The 24568-nt window shown below is 40.0% G+C and overlaps 2 protein-coding genes across 2 annotated transcripts in view; one reads left to right on the top strand and one right to left on the bottom strand.

The window, feature by feature from the left end:
* DOCK1 (dedicator of cytokinesis 1) overlaps positions 1–24568 on the bottom strand; it is a 427979-nt gene that overhangs the window by 227980 nt on the left and 175431 nt on the right. The window lies entirely within an intron of this gene.
* The window catches only part of INSYN2A (inhibitory synaptic factor 2A), a 66418-nt gene continuing 42279 nt past the window's right edge, over positions 430–24568 (top strand). Inside the window, exons 1-2 of the mRNA XM_063131596.1 lie at positions 430–470; positions 19499–19580. Coding sequence (XP_062987666.1) covers positions 19508–19580 — 73 coding nt within the window. The 5' untranslated portion in view covers positions 430–470; positions 19499–19507. The remainder of the gene's footprint in view (positions 471–19498; positions 19581–24568) is intronic.

Genomic DNA, 24568 nt, shown 5'->3' with positions numbered 1-24568 from the left:
CTGGCAAGCCAGGGTTGAAACGGGGGCTGCCGAGAGGTTCCCCGCCACCCCCCTTTTCGCCTCCCTCCCTCTTATTTTGATTTTTTAATCGGATCTGAGATCTCACTGAAGGCAATTGCAGTAAATGAGGACATTTTCAGGACTGCGCGGCTTCTGCTGCTACTCCAGCTACAATTGCCTCAACCAGTCACGGTTGAATTAATGTTTCACTGCGAAATCTAACGAGGAGGAGGAGGAGGAAGAGCAGGCGGCGGTGGTGGTGGTCAGCGGTGATCAAGTCTCCGGGAAGCAAGATCTTTTTTAAAAAAATAAAATAAAATAAAAATAAATCCTTGGGGTGTTATCTTGCAGCAGATGCTCTTACAAGAGTGGATCGTTGCTCTGCAAGCTTGCAGAAGTGAGCCGGGAGAGATGCATCATCGTAAAGGAACTGCACAGACCTTTACTTATTTGTAAGGAAGCGTAATAAGGTAAGCATCGCACTGCAAATCAGCCCACAAATTCCAGAGGGATCAGAGTGCCTGACAACCCTCAGCATCTCGCTGGAAAGAGGCTTCATGAAAATAGTGAGTTACCATGGCTGCCTAATTAAAACTTCACCGGGAGAAGTGTGAGCAAATATGAAAAGCCTTTTTTTTAATAAGGGGAGGGGGGAAGAATAGTGTTATGCAATAGTACGTAGCTGCTTGCAATCGCGATTGCATCTTATAAGTTTCACATTAGATGTGCGGGGGAGGAGGGGTAGCTAGGTGTATTAACACTCCACATGTCCTAGAATGTCAACGTTCTAGAAAAATACCAGAAAGACACCTTGCACGGGTCACTATTAGTTACGGGAAGCTGCTAAAGTGCTCAGGTGGAAGTGTTGCTGTTTCCACCGGGGGTTGATTTCAAACTAAGTACTCCAGGTTATTGGTTCTAAAGAATGACACCCCCTCCCCACACCACCCCTCCCTTTCCCAGCGAAGAGATTGTAATCTGATCTGCATGATAATGGATTATACTACAAGCAGACATCCTTGTCCATAACTTGCAGTGCGGTGGAGTACGTCTCTCTCTCTCCCTCCTTCCCTCCCTCTCTCTCTCTCTCTCTCACACACACACACACACAGTTATGTAGGTTTTGAAACTGTTGGCTTTTGGAGGGAAGTATGCTGCGCTGAAAACAATGGCTTGTGATTTAACGCTCCCCATCCCCAGCACATTCTGTGTCTCCTTTCAACATGTTTAAATAGGTAGCCTTCTTAAACCGCATCAGGCGAACGAGACAAAGGGCAATAGCGCACACCAGGCTCCAAAGTCAAAGGGGCCATCTCGTTGGGACCTTGCGTCCTGCTGCCTCATGCTGACGGGGGTTTCCGCCTTGCGTCGTTAGCACTCGAATAAAAATCCTCTCCTGTGACCTCGGCCTATCTACTTAATAAAACGCTAGAGCGAGCTCCAATAATAACGGGTCAAAAAAGATTGCAGCTTGCCAGCCTGGATTTTTGGGGGGGGGGGGGTGGAGGGGTGGGGGGAGAAAGCTGAAGGGTTTAAAGATAAGCTTCTGGCTGTTCTTTACACTCTGGAAAGCCCTGGAACAAAATGCTATATTTGTGTAGATGTAGCTCAAGAGGTCTGTCCCAAAGGAACAGCAGCCCCTCTTCTTGTATTACAAAGCTACATTGGGCAGTGAAGCGGTTTAAATTCGACCTTGTTTGTCTAAACAGCTTAAATCCTACACAGGCATAGTAGAGAGTATTTAACTCATTAAGAACCGGAACTAGGAAGTTTGGAAAGATCCATTCCTCTCCTACCCCAATTGCAGAAGACAGCTTTTAAAATTATTTTCCAAATTTCCACCTGCTGTTAAGATATATTGCAAAGCAAAAGCACACAGAAAGCATTGGTATACATATACCACATATGATGGATTGTGTACACATTCCAGAGTGCATACCTTTCGTATTTATATTCTGTGCATATCAAGGTTAACATCAAGATGCTAGATGAAAAACTACCAAATAGATATCACATGATGTGATCATTCCAATATATTGCACATAGTCACAGTATTTTATCCATTTTAGTATTTTAATAAGCATGAAAACAAAGAAGAGGCATATTATGTTATTTTATGAGCTTTGCTATTAAAAAGAATTTAGATGGAAAAGCAACATTTGAAATGATGCTTGGTTTTGTTTTAGCATTTATTTTATACTCCTGCATATAAGTAGATTAATGACTTGCTTTGTAAATATAACATTAGTACATCTAATAGGTTGTATATTGGGAGTATTGCTAAAGTACTTACACTTGCATAATGTTTTTAAAAACATAGAAAATCAGTGCATAGCATGCTACAGTGTCCTGTATGGTGTTCTACTGAACTGATTATAAATCAATATTATAAGATCTGAACTTATATTATAACTGTGTTCTTGTATGACATTGGATATTATTGGAGCCTTGATTAAAATGCTATACAGTTATCCCTTCATTTAAATAAAAATATGAACAAAATGAATAGCTTCTCCTTTCAGGAAAACAGTAGCCCTTAGTTATAAATATGCTAACAAAGATCTGGTTGAACAGTAAGAATAATGATAATCAATAAAGAAGCCATTAGTTACTGATCCAAGGGAAAAGCATTTAAACTGTTTAACATTCAGTGCACAAGTTTGTTCATTAAACTAACAGGCACCACGCTTGCAGAAACATCTCTGATTTTGCAAGTTAACTAACTGATGTCAAAACTAGAATCTGGAAAAGCCAAATTGAAATCAGCCAATGATATTATGAAGCCCAAACAACCAATGATAGATAAAGCACATGAGCAACAAAGCTATGACAGGGTGGTTAGATATGTAAATTAGCAAGCAGAGGAGACAACCTTTTTTCCTGGTTTTCCTTATATAGAAGTGTGGTAGAGGTGGGGTGGGGGGATATATATGACTTAAGAACATGAAATATATCACATAAGGTTAAAATGTTGAAAGTAGAAACCATCATCATTGTAGTAAACCTCAGCATTATGTAGTAAGTCTCAATATCGTGCACAAACAGAAGAAATGAATGGGTTTTTAAAGAGAAAAAGCTCAAAAAATAAAGACATAATGTAATTAAGGATATGTAATATTTAATATAATATCCAAATATAATATTTGGATATTGTTACACTTTATAATACTGTTGAAGAGTTCAATGATCTTCCACTGTCATACACAGTCAGCATGAGTCATAGTAACTGTAGATAAATAAGGATTATAATTTTATCTAGTATATAAGTATCTGTTTCCCAGTAAATAATACTTTCTTGAAAATCATAACATAACTCAAGTTTATTTCTCAGACTCTGAATCCATGACTGAAAGATCCATAGCTTAGTCTGAACTTTGAGATTCATGGACTTAAAAAAAAAGCTTCTTAAGTCTTTCGCATGTTAGTTTGACCTCTTGGTTTCATGTATGTATTTTCAAGCATTCATCACTTTCTTCTAGTTGATACAGAATCTGAGGCAAGTATAAAGCAAAAGAAGCCAGAGTCCATGTCGTATCAACCCTTGCCACCATATTGCATGAGCACTATGCTTGGCAGACTACCAGATTGCATTCCTGCACCAAATACCTGAATATGTTCAGTATATTTTAAAGTCATTTTCAACATCAAGTCCTTGTGTTGCTTAGTTAGTAGTGTTTAGTAATGCAGTTATTCAAGAACACTTCTTGTCTTCTGATCACTATTTTGATCCTGGGATCAAAGAGATTTGCAACAGTGTAAACTAGGTATGTAACCATATTAGTATGTCACTCAGTCTGAAAGAGAAAGGAAGTCATTTATTTTCTGTCCAACCCCCTTTCCCCAATTTGAGGCCACAAGGAACACTCTCCCCTTCAAATTTTGAAGTCTTTTTGCTGTTCTTTCCCATATCTCCAGAAATCATTATCCTGTTGCTTTGCAATTCAAATTCAACAATACTCGTGTGCATTAAGTAAATATTATTTTAAAATGATTTTCTTCAGATTATTACAGAACAAATTACTATATAACACCATTAGACATTTGCCCTTGGTTACATCCAAGCTGATAGTGAAGTTACTGAAACTTAATCTTTTGACAAAAACTTGTATTCAAAATGTAAGGGCAGTCTCACAAAGTCATTGAACTGTGGCAAATCAGAGCAATTTCAATAATTTCCTTGTCTAAAGAAGGGCTAGTTGGCATAAATGGGTTCACAAGATAACTGCATGTCAAAAAATGCATTTTACATGTGTAGTTTTCTGCAACACCACAAGCACAGCTTAATGAATTACCGTATTTCTTTGATTGTAAGACGCCATAGATTGTAAGACGCACACTAATTTCAGTACCACCAACAGAAAAAAAAAACCTAAGACACACCCGCGATTCTAAGACGCACCCCATTTTTAGAGATGTTTATATGGGAAAAAAGTGCGTCTTAGAATCGAAGAAATAGGGTACTGTAAAAATCTACTGTGGATAATAGGTATGGGAGTAGTAAATAATGTATGCCAGTATCCAAAAAACGATACAACTACTTCACATGTCTGGTGTGGCTATGGACATGTATCCCTTTATATCACATGACGAGATACTGTTGAAACTGAAGAAGGGGGACTGGCTTAAAAATTAAAAAATAAAATAAATTCCAAGTAGGACTCTAACTCTTCCCCTGCTGTAAACAGGGTAGTCACTTGCTTAAGTACTTCAGAATTAAGGGTTTTTCATCACAACACTATCATGGCTTTTCACAAGTAAGTCCCATTGATTTCAATAGGACTTACTCCCAGGTAAATAGTAATTGGATTTCAGTCTTAAGGACCTTAATGCATTATTATCCTTATTATTATTATTATTATTTAGGGCGTTTCTGCAAACCTGGAGAGGTGACATGGATTTACAAATAAGACACAGTTACATGACAGCATGCAAGGTTACAAGTAATCTAATATTCACATTTACATATCTTGAAGTCCTTAGATTCATCATTAATTATACAGAACATGGTCAGATGCTTTTTCTGTGGCACATCAACACTATGAAAACCTGTTTCCTGTACCACTTACAGCTTTCAGAAAGAGTAACAATAATGCTGTATACGTGGAGCAAAAAGCTAATCAGTTGATCTAAAGAAAGAAAAATGTCTGACTTTAGACAAACATTTCCCAAGCAAATTCATATTGTGTGCATACTTTTGCATAATATTGTCTGGCATATTAATCTCAGAGTTGTATAAGTAAAAAATGTTTACTTTTTCTCTCCTCCCCATCAGTTTTATTGGTCAGCACATTAACATCAGTGCAGCTGGTTCAATTTTCATTTACTAAAATGCACTCAAGACCCCCTTATTGGACTACGTCACCAACAGAAATGGATTGGAATACATCCAAATGGTTTTCTAATAATAGTGAGGCATTTATGGAATCAGAAAGAAGTACTTTTGAAAAGACTGTTTCACACATGCACGTGCATGAGTTGACATTGCATTATGTGATGACTCATAAACTCCATGACTTGCAGATGCATATATGAAGTGCTTCCATTAAATGCACTGTTTTTGAAATGATGTGAATCATTATGAAAGCTATCTGTGGTGGCCAATTCACACAGGCACATTTTTATGTGATGTTGAAAACATGGTGCTGTATATTCATGTGTGAAGTCATCCCAAGGTATGGTGGTGGAGAAACTGTAAGAGCCAGCAAACATGGATGACAAAAACAACTGTTTTCACCAAACAATAGAATCCTACATAATAGAATTCTATAGAAATTAGCTTCTCAGCCCAATTCTAAACTTTCAATGAAACAGAATTATGTCAAGACACTGTCAATATGAATAAATAGTGCATGGTGTTTACCGTTTCTAGATAGCTCATTCATGAATCACTATCAGCAACTAAGCCTCAAATACAAGCCAACAGAATTCATTCATAATTAAATTGAATTTAACTATGGCTAAGAATATAATAAACATTCAAAGGGCAAAATCTTTTTAGAGAAATACCAGCCCAAACAGATCTCTCTCTCTCTGCCATCTTTTATACTTTGGCTCTCCAAGTGGAAAGCGCAGCCATTTCAAGCAGCCATTGTTAAAACAGCCCAAGGGAGTGCTGTACTATTCCCAAGATAAATGAGTACTTGGATTTTCTCCTAAAACATTATTTCATAGTTTATCATTTCACATATTGTTTCACAAGCCCTAGTATGGAAATTCCATTTACTTTTAATATCCCCAGTCTTACTAAATTATTGGCACAGTTAATTTATACAATGTTGGGGGGGGGAGTAGCTACACATAACTAAGAGTAAGAAGATGGGCCTTATTTAAAGTTTGTAATAAAGACTTTAGTTTTATTTGTTAAAGCCATAGATTGCTTTTTTAAAAACAGCACCATTCAAAGTCTTGAATTTCTTTGTTTCTGTTCTTCCCCTTTGGTTGAACTTTTAAAGTTTATATGGTTTTCTCTTTAGTTGCTTTTTTGTTTTGTTTATATGTTAATAACTTTCTTTCTTTCTTTCTTTCTTTCTTTCTTTCTTTCTTTCTTTCTTTCTTTCTCTGAAGGCAATGCAAATATAGATAAGGAACTGTGAGCTAGCCCTTATGAAGTATTGGGGATAATGGAGTGCCCAAGGAAAATTTAGACGAAGTAGATTTTAAGGAGGGTCTGAAAGCTGTTTTACAAGCAATCATTTCAGTACTTCAGCACATATTTGTTTTCCTAGGGTTCTTAATAATAAGAGCATCTTAGGGGTTTTTTGCCACGTTTTTTAACACAGGAAAAAGTGAGGAGAGTACAAAATGCACCTTCTGAATGCTGCCCTACTGTTACATTTTTAAGAGGGCAAAAGGCTTTTGAAACATGGGTCACATTGGCTCAATTCATGCTTAATGGTAAGCCAGGGTTCTGGAGAATCCTGGCTTATCATGATCAAGCAAGCATGCTGGTGCTTGATCTCTCCCACTTGCCTTCTCCTGCAGAGGGAGTGGCTAAACAAACCACAGACCCAATGCCCATGGTTTGTTAATCTTGACATCCAAACTGGAGCGTCTAGTTTATCTCTCCTTAAACAATCCTAAGCCATGGCGTGTTGTTGGCTTATGAGTCTAGCTTGTTTGAGCAAAGACAAGCCAGAACCTCTGGTTTTAACTTCACAATAAAACAAATAGAAGACAGAGGGTCTGTGGTTTGTTTAGCTGCTCCTATTTGCTGAGGAGCCAAGCAGGAGTGATCAGGCAGTGTGACTGAGCATGCTGCATGATCCCAATATGAGAGGTTCCCCTGGACATGTGAATCAGCCCCCCCCTCCCTCCCTCTCCCTCTCCCTCTCCCTTCTACTTTTCCACTTCTTGCCCTTCTTTCAAGTCATAGTTAATATTAACCTCCAGGATAAATCACCAAAATATAAAGATAGGCATTATAGCTGCGCCCCCCCCCCCCCCAGTCACGAACATTGCAACTTGGGATAAGAGACAAATGTGCAAGTCACCAGACAGCTGTAGTAATCGTTTGTGAGCAAAATTGTGCAGGTGACTTTGGAATGCTTACAAGCAGGGCGTGAAGACAGTAGCTCTGGAACAGGCTCATAAGCCAGAGGGACAGAAAATGAGGTATAAGAAGGAAATGGTAGTATAGTGGTTTGAGTGTTGGATCTAGATTAAGGAGACTTGGGTTCCAATCCCTGCTCAGCCAGGAAGCTCACTCTCTGGCCTTTGCCTGATTCCTACCTCTCAATATACCCAACTCACATTGTTTTGATTAAATGAGAATCTCAGGTAAGCTACCCTGAGCTCCTTAGAGAAAAGGGCAGGATACACATATGATAACAAAACAGTTGTTCTAAGAGCAATTTCATCCTCTGACCTCTAGAAATCATACAAGATTCTTTCTGTTTTCTAAGTTCTTTTCCCACCACAGAAACTATTTTCAGACGTATTTCTGTGATGCCTTAGGGCTAGAAACATAGCATTTCCTTCTCTTTATATGAAAGCATGAATTCTGCAGGATTTAATGTTAGAGACCTGATTTTGCCCTTTGATGTTAAATTGCAGATCTAGAGATTCTTAACCAGCCTGTGCCTAATAGACTTAGGGTGCAATCCTATGGTTCCTGGATTTCCCTTCCCGAAGCTATAGAAACTGGTATGACTTCAGGAGGGAGATTCCAACATGTGATCCTTCCCACTGCCCTTTTGCAATTTCTGTGGAGAGAACCACAGTGTCTGCTTTCCAAGGTCACAAAAGTGGCCTCAGATGACCTCGTAGTGGTAGGAAAGGGGGAATTCCAGCGGGAAGGCAGAGGAAAGGCTAGGATACACAAAATCCTATGGCCTCCCCACCTCACCCCAGCACAGCTACTCCAGATGGGCTCAGAGACCTAACTAGAGGGAGATTTTTTTTTTTTAAGTTAGTTGGACGGGTAGCATAGGTTTCCCCATAGAATCACTAGTCAGGAAGGGTGGGTGCTGATTCCATGGGAAACACACACACACACACATACATGACTGGACCCCGCATGTGTGATTGGGTCATTTAAATGTTATTCCGCAAAGAAGTTTTTCCTGCATTTGAATGGTATCTAAAGAGCAGCCAAATAAGCAGATATTACACAATAAATGTCCTTACACCTGTTACAGTGTATCAAAATCAAAGCCTATGAATATGTAGCAAAAAATTCAGAACAAATAGTTCTCATATATAGGCTTCTTAGTTGCTAAGTATGTAAGTATTCATAGAAACCGCATGCTATCTCAGCATTCTTATTCAAAAGTCCAAAAGTGTTAAGAATATTTTTTTAAAAAATGTTGTAGCAGGCTGAAAAATTGATTTTACTACTCTGAAGAGGGAGATCCTACACATGTTAATTCAAACTAAGTTGTAGTGTCGAATAGAATGTATACCTAGGTATGTATACATATGTGCAGCCTAACTGTGCAATCTTATGTATGTTTACAAAAAATTAAGTGTCATCGTGTTCAATGGGGCTTACTCCCAGAAAAGTGAGCATAGAATTGCTGTCTAAATCTTTTAAAACAAAACAAAATATTTATTTTTGTGATAGGACGGAGTTAAAAGATAATGACACTCACACAAAATGGAGATCAAACAAGGAGTCTGGCGTTAAATATTTTTGACAGCACTTATACAAATCAAAACTATATGAATTTTGATGATGTGAAAAAACTGCACTAGAAACCTGTAATAGATTTTGTCTAATTTCAAAAAGAAAAGCCTCTACCAATTTGCCCAAAGCACAACTGACAGCACACTTTAAAAAAACTCAGGATTACCACCTATTTCATGAAGGATATAAAATTAAGACCTCTTCCAAATTTAATTCTGAAGACCCATCATTAACATTTGCCCAGAATCCTAAAGTTATAGACAAATTCCTTCAGTAGTATGATTTATGAACACCATCCAGACTTATTTAACATAATCTCAAGGATTACACATCCAAAACATTTCACACTAGAACAAAGTTTCGTATGTACATTGACATGGGAAACTAAAATAATTAAAGCAGCACAGAGATTTGAAGCTCAACAGATGACAGCTATTTACTTTATACCTTTGACATTCTTTTCTCAGGCACCTTTGCTCTATCAATATTATTTGTAATTATAATTACACACAAATTGAGTTAAACCAAGTTAGATAAAGCTTGGCAAATGAAACAACAACAACATCATCATCATCATTATTATTATTATTATTATTATTATTATTATTATTATTATTATTATTTCAAATTATACCCCACCTATTTACAAAATACCCTAGGCAGGATACAAAGTTAAAACAATTTCAACAAGATAAAAACAATCAATAAAATATCATAGGTAGCATAAAAATGTTAAAACAATTTTAAAAGATTAAACAATAAAACCATACAGCATAAAGACAATATATAATGCTCAGCAATAAGATTCTGAAAAGGAAAGGCCTGACAGAATAATAAAGTCTTTAATGTCTGCTTAAAGACATTCAAAGATGCCAACAGGTGCATTTTAACTGGTAGGTCATTCCATAGTAGCTTGTTTAAGTCACAGCACATGCCGGGCACCATTTGCCTAGTCACCTGCCTGAGCATGGCTTCTTGTGTCAACCAAATCTGGGTGGCATGGCTTACTGGATGGGAAATAACCCTCCAATAACCCATGGTCTTTTGTTGGGTTATTAGAAGGTTCTTTCCTCCTCCAACAAGCCATGGATGACAACAGGCCACGCCCAGGTAGGTGATTAGGCAATGGTGTCCAACATATGGGCTTGTTTAACCCAGGGTTTCTTAAGAATGTTTTGCTCATGTCCTCATTCTGAGCCTCATTTACCTCATAGCTGCTGTTAGTTGGAAGAGATAAATATATGGAAAACAACATCAACACAGAAAAATGAACTGATGGGGCAAGGGGTTGGGTGACAGCAGCTCCTTGTCAACCCAGTTTCCCAAAACTGTCTACTTCATTCAATAAATTCATTAAAACAGCAATCTTATGCATGGCTACTCAAAAGGCAGGAAACACAACACTGCCTTTTTCCTCCCCTCGCCATGTTCGGCTGAGAAAGAAAGAGAGAGGGGGGGCAGGGAGGGGGAGAGAAGGATGTCCATCTGCAGCTGCATGCTTTATGAATCTCTATAGGGAATAAGTTTTCAGGTTTTGCCATCTCAAAGCGTTTACATGGGTCCCCAGCCTTCTGACACATGGAGGCCGCATTAACTGTTCAGTGCCTAAAGACGGCCACACTTTGAATCTGGGGCAAGAGGATATGCTGTTGCCATGAAGCTGGCTCCCCAAAATATACCACACTGCCAACCAATCAGGATGTGGGGAGACCCTGTGTGCTTGGAGTGATTGTGGTAAAAAGGTCTCACTGGGTTGGTGGTGCTTGGATGCTGCATCATATTACCCAGTGCTCTCTCGCTCCCTTTCACACCATTCTTGATGTAATATGGGGTGGGGTGCCCCATCTCCCTTCCTGAAATGTACCTTAACCAATAAAACTATTTTGGAGCTCTCTCCAAACCTAACACAGTTCTCAAGGTTAGAGACTTCTGCTCAGTCATGGAATGAGGAGCAAAATGGCATTGGGGGAGGGGGGTTGGTTGCCTGGAGGAAGATGTGGGAAAGGGAATCCCAAAAGCTTCCCTGCTGAGAGCTCTCTCCTTCCGCCTCAGTCCAAGGGGGCATTCACCAGCTCCTGCAGTCCTAGATGCATCAGAAAACTCCTAGCTGGAGGGGTGAGGGAGGAGAGGCAGAAGCAAGCAAGGAGAGAAGTCAGGGCAAGCAGCTCTACACATAGGCAGCAAAAAGCACACAGAGCCCCTTCCCTCATCAACCTGGTCAACACAATCAGTGTGTCTGCAGCTTCGTTTGGGCGCGTTCGGATGACACATCAGCCAACCCTGCCCTCATAGGCCACTCCACGGATGACTAATTGCATGTTACACTTGGACGACATGTTAATAAATCATCCATTGAGTATGCTATAAGGGCAGGGTTGGCTATTCCTCTCCCTCCCTCTGCCGTCTCCACTGAATGGTAGCACTGGTTCCCCCTTACTGTATCTGGGTGCCGCCATTCTGTGGAGAGGGGCAGAGAGGGGCTTCCCTTCCTTCTTGTTGCTGCAGCAGCACCCCCCACAGGTGCCACAGCCTGAACTGGTGGGGAGGAGATTGGTCCCCTGGTTCTTGTGGCCATGGCATGACACGTGTCCCTCTGTGGTTGCCGTGGCCAGAACCAGGGGAAAGATCTCCTCCCTGCTCCCCCGCTTCGTTGTTGCTGCAACAGTGCCTGCAGTGCATGTCCCTCCACAGCCGCTGGTTCAGGCTGTGGCAGCTGTGGAGGGACATGTGCCCCAGATGCCACTCCAGCAACAAGGAGGCAGGGGAGCTTCTCTTCCCGCCCCCTCTCCTTGTTGCTGCAGCAGCACCTGCAGTGCAGCCCTCCGTGGATGTTATTCCTCTGCATCGTGCCTTTCCCATGTGTTTTGATGCCGAGACCAGAGAGAGCTGTCAGCTCTTTCTGGCCTCAGTGTCAAAACTAATAGGACAGGATGCTTGTGGTGTGAATGAATACCATACCCAGACCAGGCATGGTATTCATCCACAACACGTCTATTCCCATTAGTTTCGAGGCTGAGTGCGGAAAGAGCTGACGTTGACAGCTCTTTCCGCCTTGAAACTAACAGGGAACGCAGGACGGGGCACAGGAGGATGCACTCACTCCTCTGTTCGCTGCAAAGTGCTGGCAGTTGGCGATGGGGGACGCATGGAGCTCTTGCCACTCTGAAGCAGCAGCAAGAGTTTCTAGCATCCCCAACTGCCAGCACTTTCCCTCCGTGGTGGGGGCGGGGAAAAGGGACATGCACATTCCTGGGAACGGCAAAGTTGATTATTTTTAGAAAATAACCAACCGTGGGGTGTTTTTTGCCAAACAGACGACACAATAGCGAATGCTGGACTATTTAGTCTAGCATGGACTATTTAATAAACTGTTGACTATTGTGTCGTCCAAACCCAGTCTTTGTCTCCTCTACCCCACCAGTAACCTTAGCAGCCACTCGGAAGAGCCTTGGTGGGCAGAGCCTCTAGAGGTGTTCATTATGCAAAACAGTTCGTACCTTTTTTTTTTTTTTTGCAAAAATCATGCCAGCCCTTTCTCTCCTTTCCCCACCTATTTTGCAAAAATGTGCCAGATCTCTTCTGTGCTTTTCCTGCCCCCTTTTTTTCAAAACATGCCTGCCCTCTTTCTTTCCTTTTCCTGCCATTTCTTTTTTCAAAAACATGCCAGCCATCTCCTGTCCCCTCCTGCAAAAACCAGAAATGCTTCTTCTTCTGCTTTCGGAGTGATTCCACTATTACTTCTGTCCAGAGATTGGAAAAGGGAGTTGTTCAAAAAAAGTAATGTTTCTAAACTCTGCTTCTGTCTACCTGCTCTTGGACCAACAGGGGACCCACAGAAGCAGCCATGGAGGTGTTTGGAGACCAGAAAAAGCAATGTAGCTAGTGTGTTTTTGCAGGAAAAGGCAGGAAAGAAGGATAGGAGAGCGGCATTAGATGGTGTCACTTCGAGCAATGAGGAGCACTGTAAGGCTGAAGGAAAAAGCCAGAAAGGTGGCAGCTTTCTCAAAGTATCAAGGATATCAGATTAGATGTTGAAACACAACTACAGGTGCCATGCTAAAGAATCAACCTGAATTCTATCTTAAATTGGATGTATAAACTCAATGCAGTCTTTATAATAGAAGGGTTTTTCTATTCAGAATTTATTCATATTCTTAGATTTGTATATAATACTACTATTACATGCACAAAAAGCCACTGTTAGAATGGCACTGATTGACTGATGTGCGATATTGATGCCTGCGACTTTAGTCAGGCAGTTTTTATTAAGGCATGTGGGGAGTTTTCTGTCCAAATACAACACATCTGAATAAATACCTTACTCAAGTTGATAAAATGAAATTCAGAATTCTAAGGGCTCACTTTATTTTCATCCTCCATTATAAATTGCAATCATATTAGTGATGGGGAGAGAGTGAGAGCGGTCTACTATCAAGGACTTCCTCGTGGACTTTCTCTCATTCTTAGGAATGCTGTTCAAGTTAACACTTTGAAAAACTTTTTAATTAATTAATTCAAAACAACAAAATTCACATGTTTTTGAAGTGTTTTTCAAATCACACCTGTTTTTCTTCTCTGTGTGATACTGCTCATCGGCTGAAGATGTAGTTACAGGCTATTTGAATCCCTAACAAAGGGCAAAAGGAGTATTCTATGTATAATATCTGGCCTTCTAGTTTCCATGGAGACAGGACTAGGTTGAAAAAGATGGAGAGTAGCTTTCCTGTTTGGAGAAATCAACTTGGATGGTGGAATAAGGTGTTTGGCCATAGGTGGAGTATAACTGGGGGGGGGGGGGGATGCAGATTAAACATACAGATGATACTTCCTCACTTAAATTGCAGAAGCAAAATAGCCAACAAACATAAAAAGTTGAAATCAGTGCATAATTTAACTAGTCACCCGATAAAAAATAAATGTGCTTTCTAAGGTATTTCTAAAACCAAACCAAACCCAACAGAGCAACAATGGAGGAGACTCTGGGCTTCTTGACCCATTACAGCCAAAGTAGTTTTATGACCAAAAGGCAAATGTACACAACTGGGTGTGAGAAATTTTTCTGTTAAATCTTTGGATCCACTTGTTAGAAAGCCCCTTGTCAGGACTGAAAGTTCAATTTGCAAAGATAGGCCCTTTTTGGATGTAACTGCAGCGTCCGGTGGCCATTTCATAGAATCACAGAATAGTACAGTTGGAAGAGGCCTACAAGGCCATCGAGTCCAACCCTTTGCTCAATGCAGGAATCCACACAAAACATACCTGACAGATGGCTGTCCAGCTGCTTCTTGAAGGCCTCTAGTGTGGGAGACACCATGACCTCCCTAGGTCATTGGTTCCATTGTCATACTGCTTTTCCTATTGTCCAGCCGGAATCAGGCTTCCTGTAACTTGAGCCCATTATTATTACTGCAGCTCAAAATAGCATTTGCTTTTTTTGCAGCTGCATTACCCTGTTGGCTCATATTCAGCTTGTGATCTACAACAATTCCAAGATCCTTTTCATTTGTAGTATTGGTAAGCCAAGTATCCCCCCATCTTGTAACTGTGCATTTGGTTTCTTTTTCCTAAATGTAGAACTTGGCATTTATCCCTATTAAATTTCATTCTCTTGTTTTCAGTCCAGTGTTCCAGCCTATCAAGATCACATTGAAGTTTGTTTCTGTCTTCCAGGGTATTAGCTATCCCACCCAATTTTGTGTCATCTGCAAATTTGATAAGCATTCCCTGCACCTCCTTAGCCAAATCAATAATAAAACGTTGAAGAGCACTGGGCCCAGGACTGAGCTCTGCGGTACCCTGCTTGTTACCTCCCCCCAGTTTGAGAAGGTGCTGTTGATAAACACTCTTTGAGACTGATTCGGTAGCCAACTGTGGATCCACCTAATAGTTGCTCCATCTAGCCCACATTTAGCTAGTTTGTTAATCAGAATATCATGGGACACTTTGTCAAAAGCTTTGCTGAAGTCAAGATATATTATGTCCACAGCATTCCCACAGTCCATAAGGGAGGTTACCCGATTAGTCTAACAGGATTTGTTCTTGACAAATCCATGCTGGCTTCTAGTAATCACTGCATTGATTTCAAGGTGCTTACAGATTGATTGATTTATAATCTGCTCCAAAATTTTCCCAGGGAAGGATGTCAGACTGACTGGTCTGTAGTTCCCAGGTTCCTCCTTTTTGCCCTTTTTGAAGATAGGGACAATGTTAGCCCTCCTCCAGTCATCCGGCACCTCATCCATCTTCCATGATTTTGCAAAGATAATAGACAGTGGTTCTGAGAGTTCTTCTGCTAGATTCTTCATGACTTTAGGATGCAGTTCATCGGGCCCTGGAGATTTGAACTCTTTCAAAGAAATTAGGTGTTCCTTGACCATTTGTTTATCAATCTCAAACTGCAATCCGGCCCCTTCAGCTTGTACTTTACTTTTTCCAGGGGTGGTGGTGGTCATAGACTCGCTTTTGGGAGAAGACTGAGCCAAAGTAGGAATTGAACACCTCAGCCTTTTCTTTGACATCTTTTATCAATTTGCCATCCTCATTAAGCAGTTGAACTACCATTCTTTCCTCTGTCTTTTACTACTCACGTATCTGAAGAAAGCCTTTTTATTGCTTTTAGCATCCCTCACTAGTCTCAGCTCATTTTCAGAGTTTTCGTCTTCCTGACACCATTTCAGCATTTCTGTGCTACCTGTCTGTACTCTTCTTTTGTAGCCTAGCCTTCCTTCCACTTCCCATATGTATCCTTTTTTGTTTTCAGGTCATCTCTAAGCTTTTTGTGGAGCCACATAGGTTTCTTCTGTTGTCTTCTAGCCTTCTTCCTTGATGGAATTGTTTGCAATTGTGCCTTTAAAATTTCCTTTAAAAAAAACCTCCCACCCATCTTGGACTTGTTTTCTCTTTAGAGCACTTGCCATGGGACCTTGCTTATCATAGTTCTGAGTTTATTCAAATCAGCTTTCCTAAAATCCAGAGTATGTTTATGGCTGCAATCAGCTTTTGTAGGAGAAAGTTAACACCCACACATGTCAGGAATTTCTTGGAAGGGCCACTTTTGGCAGTATTTGTCACCCAGCAGATATCGGGGTAATTGAAGTTCCACTTCCTTGAAACACTGGCAATTTGTTTCTCAAAAGTTTCATCCTCGTCTTCTCCTTGATTAGTTGGTTGGTAGTAGACTCTATCATGTTCTTTTTATTCCTTGCCCATTTTATTTTAATCCAGATGCTCTCAATGGAGCTCCCAGGCTCATCCTCCTGTATTTCTGTGCAGGGATAAGTATTTTAACATATAGTGCAACTCTGCTTCTCTTTCTATTTTTTTCTGTTCTTTTTGAACAAGTTATATCCCTCAATTGCTATATTCCAATCATGGGAGTCATCCCACCAAGTTTCAGTTATACCTATCAAGTCGTATTTGCCTTCATGCTGTATTAAGAGTTCAAGTTCATTCTGTTTGTTTCCCATACTCTTGGCATTAGTATACAGACATTGAAGACCATGTGCTTTGTAGTCTGGCTTCATTCCTACAATGTTGTGAATGCTATTTTTAGGTGCTATTGGAGCTGTTCTCTGTGTTACGTTGCATGAGCCTTCATCCATTGTTCACTTGAAGTTTACGTCTCCTGCCCCCGTAGAATTCATTTTAAAGCCCTCCTGATGAAGTTCTTCACGCCGTGGCCGAACACATTTTCCTAGCCCTTGTGAGGTGCAACACATCCCTTGCCAGCAGTTTATCTTCCAAGTAACATAGCCCGTGGTCCCAGAATCCAAATCTCTTACGTCCACACCACCTTTGTAGCTAACTCTTGTTCTTGGGTTAGTCTGGGGTTCCTTAATGGATGAACAACCCCAACTGCTCGGCTTCAGACATCACAGAAAAACACTACGAATTCCACATTCGAGGATTGTTCCAGGAAACCAAAAGCAGCTTGTGTGCAATGTGTATTCCCCACAATTCAAGGGTTAATTTATCTCATGAATTGCTGCCATTACATCTGAACAGGATGATAGGATTCTTTTGCTGGATATATCACTAAATTGATATTTATGTTATAACAAATAGATGAAAGATTCTTATCATGTACTCCTTTTTACTTTACTACCCATATCTCGAGCCCTGAGATAGCCGTTGCCTCTTTTGGTCATAATCAACTTTCCTGTAGTTTTCTCTCACATACTCAATTATCCATGTTGGTCCAAACTGAATGTGAGAAGACTGTTTAATAGTCTGAATTTTTCTTCCCACTGCTATTTTTTTTAAAGTATGCTTTAAAAATAGCATTTATGAAAGGTGCTTCACAAAATGAAGTTGTAATGTATTGTTTTCAGTAAGAGTCTTGTGGGACACAACAGCAGTATACAAACATGTTTTTTAACCTCCCCCCTTTTTTTCAATTTACTCTGCATTGATTTTTGGACTGTCTGTTCAGTATTGTAGAAAGTTATTCTCTATTTCTTTTGAGGGTGGGGTGGAGGTGAGGAGCAGGGCTTGTAGAACCAAGCAGTAATTCTAGGAAAAACAGCACAAAAAACAAGTTACGTTTTGTAACACATTTAGAAACTTTAGGGAAAAACCAATCTTTGAATGCTGGGGTTGGGCACAGACTTTTTGGATTTACTTTTTTATTAGAACCCTGAGTCTGGTGCAAAAGACATATCGATAGAATAATAGACATCTGAGCCTAGGAATTTGTTTCTAGTACCAGAACTGAACAGACCTCACAATCCTTCCACAGATAAATCCACTCCTGGTTACCCCAAGCTTTCTTCATTGCAGAAGTATAATTTAGGGCACAGGAGAATCATTTTGTTGCTGTTATCATTAGTAAATTAATTGGGAGTCAGAAGTCCTTGTTAGTCTGTTGCAAACCACCCAGAGATCTACCACTCAGAGATCTACCAGTAGATCCAAATCTACCTCCTGCCCATCCCTGATCTAATATAGGGTTGGCAGACTTAAGGCTTGTGGTATCTACTTTGCTTTTTAATAGAAGGTCCACTGACCAGAGCCAAATGCAAAAACAGTGGCAGGAGGGTGGAACCAGATGCAACTCCCCGCCCCCCCCCCCCAAAAAAAACCCTCTAGCTCAGAGGTGTGAGGAAATTCTTACTCCACCTCATGAGTCATACTGGGATAACCTCACAGTGTCCGTCCCTCCCTGCTGGGGTGCAAAAATAATTAATATGGCCTGCCCCTAGATAATTATGTCATCCAAGTGATTCCTGAATACTTTGGGAGATTTTCAAAGTAGCCATTGCTGGCAACTCTATTGAGGCTCTGCTCTTGAGGAATGGTGAGGCATAATGGGCCATCGACACATTCACTCCTGAGCATCCTCTTAAGCATTGTAGAGTTTGGATGGCCCCCTGGTTTACTGAGGCGGCCAGGGACAATGAAACAGGTCAGGAGATAGCTGAAGAACAAGTGGTTCAAGACCCATCATGAGGGTGATTGAACATGCATGAGAGCACGTAATTGTACCTACTGGGTGGAAGTGAAGGTGGCAAAGATGGTTTACCTTGTAACCTCCATCACTTCCTTGAATAACCATCCAGCTGAGCTCTTCTGAGTGGATCACGGCTTGCTTTTGTCTACCCCAGTGAATCCAGTGTTGGGACCCTCAGAGGCCCACTGTAACAGGTTTGCTAAACATTTCGAGGATAAAATTGCTCACCATCATGCTGACTTGAATGGCACTATTGATATAGTATCTGTGCCCTCAATATAGTATTGAGGTGTGTTGTGGGATCAATTTCAAGTTTTGAAGCCTGAGGAGGTAGACAAGACGCTTGCATCTGTGCGACCCACTACATGCTCACTTTTGACCCTTGTCCATCATGGCTTATTTGAAATAACTGTGGGAAGATTGACCAGTTGGATCAGGGGAGTGGTGAGCGCATCATTGCCGAAGGTGTGGTCCCCACTGCCTTAAAGGAGGTGGTGGTGGTGTGACCTCTCCTGAAAAGTCCTCCCTTGATCTAGAGATTTATGTTAATTATCTCGCAGTCACAAATAACCCCCTTTTTGGGTAAAGCACTTGAAAGAATAGTGGATTTAACAGCTTTGGCACACAGCTGTAGTAATCAAGCTGTGTTTCACAAACTTTTTCAAATCTGTTTCAAAAATGCATTTCTTCTTAAGTCCACATATTCAAGGAAAAATATCATTGAATGGATACAAACATTGCAGCATTTGAAGGCATGACACAACAGTAATGTCCTCTTTGCTGTCTTGAAGTGACGGGATCAGTGCTGTTCCTCTGTAAGCTGTTGCCAGAGGTGGATTGTAGCTCAGTATAATGGATCTAAACAGACGTTTTTGTTCTTAGAGAACATATACCCAATTAGTAATGCAATGTGTTTTATATTTTAGGCAAGTGGCATGATGGCTAAAGGAGCCGATAATGAGATATGGAATCTTTCATCTCCAGCCTCACAATCTCTCAGTGATGAAGGTAAGTAGGTAGTATGCCATTGAATACCAGTTATTCTTAACTAGTCAGATTCTCATGGTGCCTTTTCAGATGGGGGAAATCATGTTTCCCTACCGTCACTTTGCCTCTCTCCCACAACAGGGACGAGCAGCTTCCTCTTTCTTCACACGGAGCAAAAAAAGAGGAAGCAAGTAGCGACCATGTGGCCCATTCAGTGGCTGTTTTTATAGCACAGCTTCTCCTGCACACAGCAGGAAATGGCGCCAATTATCATCAGAGCCAAGAAAAAAAAGTTTTTCCAGGTCTTATTTTGTAGCACAGGAAACAACAGAAGAAACGGGAGACACGCATTGTCAAAATGACCCGCAAAGATACGTGAGTGGACAGTCATGAGCGTGAGAAAAAACGCTTGTCTTAAGAAGCTCATGTACTTAGTAACCCCATTCTGAGCCCACACATATTTGACAGTAGTTGGAAAAACTATTTCTTATTGCTTCATTATTTCAGGGCTGGAGCCCCTGAAAGCCTCTAAAGTTAAGCTAAACTCTAGTGAACTCTGGTTTATATCAAGTTTGTAATTTCAATTTCAAACATGAGCTGTTTTTGATAACAAGATATATATAAAGCCCCAGAATTTTATTATTTTTAAAAAGTTGCATGTGTAATCACTTAACAAAAAATACAAACCCTTAAGATGAATATTATGGCATTTTCCTGTCATTGGTCCTTTGAATTTGCCAGAGCACCTAACTTCAGAGATTCCTTTACATTTTCTTAGACACAACCACCATTTCCCCATCATACATGAATTCCTTAATTAAGGTTTTTCATGAGCTTTTACTACTGTTGTTATTCTTGACTTTATTGCACATGGCTAAGCACAACATACATCTGTTATTCACTTGGTAAAACGCTTCAAACAAAAAGTGCCATATGTGGAAGGAGTAGACAAATTGGTGCCTGAATCTCTATTGTGTGGATTGTGTGTTATTGTTGGAATCCTAAATATTTCTCTATGGTGAACTCTTAGCTGACCTCATCTCACAGGGTTGTGTTAAGGTAAAGTTAGCTAAAGTTAAGTTGCAGCTCATGAATGCTTGAACAGGTCTTTTAAAAAAATCAACATTACAATATATTTAAGCAAAAAAAGGGGGGGAACTATTTAAAGTCGTTGGTAATATATACCAAGAGTTTAAACCAGAAAGCTTAGTAATAAGAAAACTAATGATTTTGGAATTTTTTTGATTCCTTAAACTTTCTAAATATTCTCTACAAATATTATTAATTATTATACCATAAGGGTAGTTAAGTTTACTTGCTTTGTTTTATAAGGCATCATGTTAACAGAAAACAGCATATGGATGTCAGCAATTTATTATTAAACGTAAAAGTTTGCTATGACCTTCTGAAGTTGGCCAAGATGACTTTTTTGGTGTACACTGAAATATGCAGAATATGCAGGTACAGATTTTTGTTGTTGTTATTAGTAAGTAGGAGCTGAGCACATAGAATAAAAGTTATTTCTAGTTACCTTTATGGTTATGAGCTTTCTAAGTACTTGGAGTACTTTCCACTAGACAGTCTCTGAGATTCCTGGCTCCAAGGTCAGAGAGTCAGGACTCTCACCTTGGAGCCAGGAAACTACACTCCCCATCCTCTCACAGCTGTCATGGAGAGAACAGCTGCTTCTATGAGACTGCAAATTAAGGGGAGAAAGGGGACATTCCTGTGGGGGAGAGGGGACTGGGGAAGATGGTATATGAGCTATCTCCAGCCTTCCCTAGCCTCCATCCCTCCTTCTCCCAGAAGCCTCCACTAGATGGGTGAAAATGCCCCATCTAGCTAAAATGCAAGGCACCTCCCATTCTGCATTGGGTACTTGTAAGCCTCCAAGTACGCAGGATGAATCTAATAGGACCTGCATCCTAAAGAAGCAATTCTCAGGCTCTCTTGGATGATTTTCCCCTACCTGCCTCTGACAAGTCCAAGCACTATACAGTTTTGGTTTCAAACAGGATCTCCACAACCCTGAAATCTGTCAGGGTAAACAAATTATAGGGTCCCAGTGATCCTGTGTACAAATAAAAGCAGTAGAACTCACACAAGGCTTTTAGCAGGCTGAGAATGAATTCCCCAAATTTCTATCTGAATAGGGCTAAAGTCCTATAGTCACCTTGTATCCCAGAAAAAAATGTAAGTTCAATATACAATTAAAGATAATTTAAAAACAGTCTTTTGACTAGGTAAATCATTGAAGTTAATCTAATCAAGAAAATATAGCAGTAATTTCTAAATTATAGATCTATTGCCTATTAAAGCCACACTTAAAAGTAACTACAAATATTAACTACGCTGCAAGTTTATATTGCTAATATTGCAATATTCTTGTAGTTTTAATACAAAACACTATAATGACAATCTTCCATTTCTCACAGCTTAAATGGACATTTGACTTGGTTTACCATGTCCACTAAAATCTCTCGGTGCTCTTGTCCCTCTGCCTTGTATAAAATAGGAATAATATTTAAAGTTTCTGAAGGATATAGTGATCTTTCCATGGCAAACCACTCTGAGCTCTTTAGATTACAATCACTACATAACAGAAAAATATTATTCAGCATAACAGAGTTATCAGATCTGAATGCATGCATTATTAAAAAAAACACTCAGATTACAATGCTTGAAAGAGGTATTGTTATTTTTGATTAAATACAGTTATATTGTGCTTAGGCAAAGAGATAATGTATACAACTACCCATGTTAAAGATGGTGGAAAATATGATCATCTGTCTTTGGAAGGCCTCTTGAACATTATACTTCAGTACTTTCAGACTGGCCAAAACAAATGAAGTTTGTGAATCCTAAAGCTTTTGAATTTGTTCTCTTGACCTGTTGATTGAGATTCAATGCATATTTTATCTTGAAGGCAATAAAGGGTGTTTTCAGACAAGGCTTTCATTATGCGGTCGACCCTGTCATTCACGGAATTTTATGGAGGCAAACACATAACTGTCTTCTACTTGTTACCCTTGTGTGTTTTCCCACTTCTTCCATCTTTTTTCTTACCCAAATAAAATCTATTAAGGGGGGAGAAATGGAATAGCTGTACAATGCCGTTTGATAAGTAGCTCTAGGAGCCGTACATCCGGAAGGACCCAAAGTTGCTGGCTTAACTTTCAGAGACTATTCGCAAGCACTTACTCATTTGCTTAGGTAGGAATAATCTTAAGATCATTCCTCTCCCTTTCCTGTCCAAACAAGTAATTTATTCTATCCAACATTTTCCTTCTGTACCTTCCTATGCTATTTAACGGCTTAAACAACCCATAGCTTGTTGGATTGTGAACTCTAGGTTGTTCATGTTTAACAAACCATAGCTAAACCATAGTGCACATAACAACAACCCAGGATTCAATGACAACCCATAGTCAACCCATACTTTGTGATGTCATTACATGCAAACCAAGTCTATAAATAACGGATAAGAAGTAAAACATAACCTAGTTTACTCCTCACACAGCTTGGCACAGTTTCTCTGAAATCAGCTTTATTTTCTTACTTCAGCAATCAAATACACTTTTCCATGTGTATAAAACAGCTGTGAGGCAACATAGTAAACTAAGGTGTGACCCTCTGAGTATTCCCTGAGCGGAACAGAACAGCCACCTGCAACATCTTAGCTATTCTTAATAACTGAATGAAGTATGAATATTAAATGTGCAATACAAGACTTTATATTTTATTATTTATAATTAATACTTCATTATTTAAATTTGACTATTATATGAAGGGTATGGTGGGGCAAGATAAAAAAATATCCTCTAGAACACTGATTCTTTGGTATTTAAAACCAAATGGATTTAGATGGCTCCATTGCCATGGAAGCAATTAACAAGATGCATACTTTCAGAACCATTAGCTTTGCTTGCAGGGAAACAAAGATTTTTAAAATCTAGATGACTGCTCAAGCATAACAACATATCCCCTAAAATTATTCCTGTCAATATGATGCATCACACAAACAAACCTCACTTAGCTTATTTCCACTGTAAAATACTAGTTAGGCATGCACATCTGTTCATACTAGAACATTTAGAGTTTATAGTAAGGTGTTTACGTGTTGTTTATAATCTCTTCAGATGTTAATTATGCAATCATCAAAAATTCAGTATAGCCAACTGAATTCTGAATCTCATAAATGAAGACCCTCTAAAGAGATGGAACACTAAAAAGTGCCTACACGAAAGTATTAGTTACAGAAGCTCAACATTCTTCTATGACAACCACTCTGCAGAGTGGTAGAGCTTTATGTGGTAGAGCTTTAAAGCAGATTACAGAAAGAGAACACACAGTTGACCATATCCAGCAGGTGTAGTGCACACACCAAGGCCTTAGCTAGACCTAAGGTTTATCCCGGCATCGTCCCGGGGTCATCCCTGTTCATGTAAATGACACACAGGGGATCCCGGGAGCAGGTAGGGATGACCCCTCCATTTGCCTGGGATAATCCTTAGGTCTAGCTAAGGCCCAAGGCTCCAGTATAAATGGACTCCACAACCCATTTCAATATCATGGGAAATGCTTTTTGCATAAAGACTGTGGTGGCTTATTAACACCCATAGGATAGTTATTTGAGACAATAAGCGCTACAGTAGCAATAGCAACATGAGCCAGTTCATACGATTCCTCTACCATGAACTCTCTAGGTGGTCTTATGCAAACCACTATTCCAGGTATAGTCCATTTGCAATCTGGGTAGGGTTTTTTAGTACATACTTATCAAATCCTATTTCCAAGGAGCTCAGAACAGCATGCACTGTCCCCGCCCCCACTTTTATCCTCACAATGACCTTGTCAAGTAGGTTAAGCTGAAAGAGTTAGTGACCCAAGGTCATCCAGCAAACTTTATGGCTGAGGAGGGATGGGAATCACATCCTAGTCCAACACTGGCTGTCAATATGGGGGGGGGGGCAATACTAATTTTAAAGGGATAATGAAAGGGTTACTAA

Source organism: Elgaria multicarinata, chromosome 8 (genome assembly GCF_023053635.1).
Source record: "Elgaria multicarinata webbii isolate HBS135686 ecotype San Diego chromosome 8, rElgMul1.1.pri, whole genome shotgun sequence".
NCBI classification, from domain to species: Eukaryota; Metazoa; Chordata; class Lepidosauria; order Squamata; family Anguidae; genus Elgaria; species Elgaria multicarinata.
The sequence above is the reverse complement of the archived record's forward strand: the minus strand, read 5'-3'. Positions and strand labels throughout refer to the sequence as shown.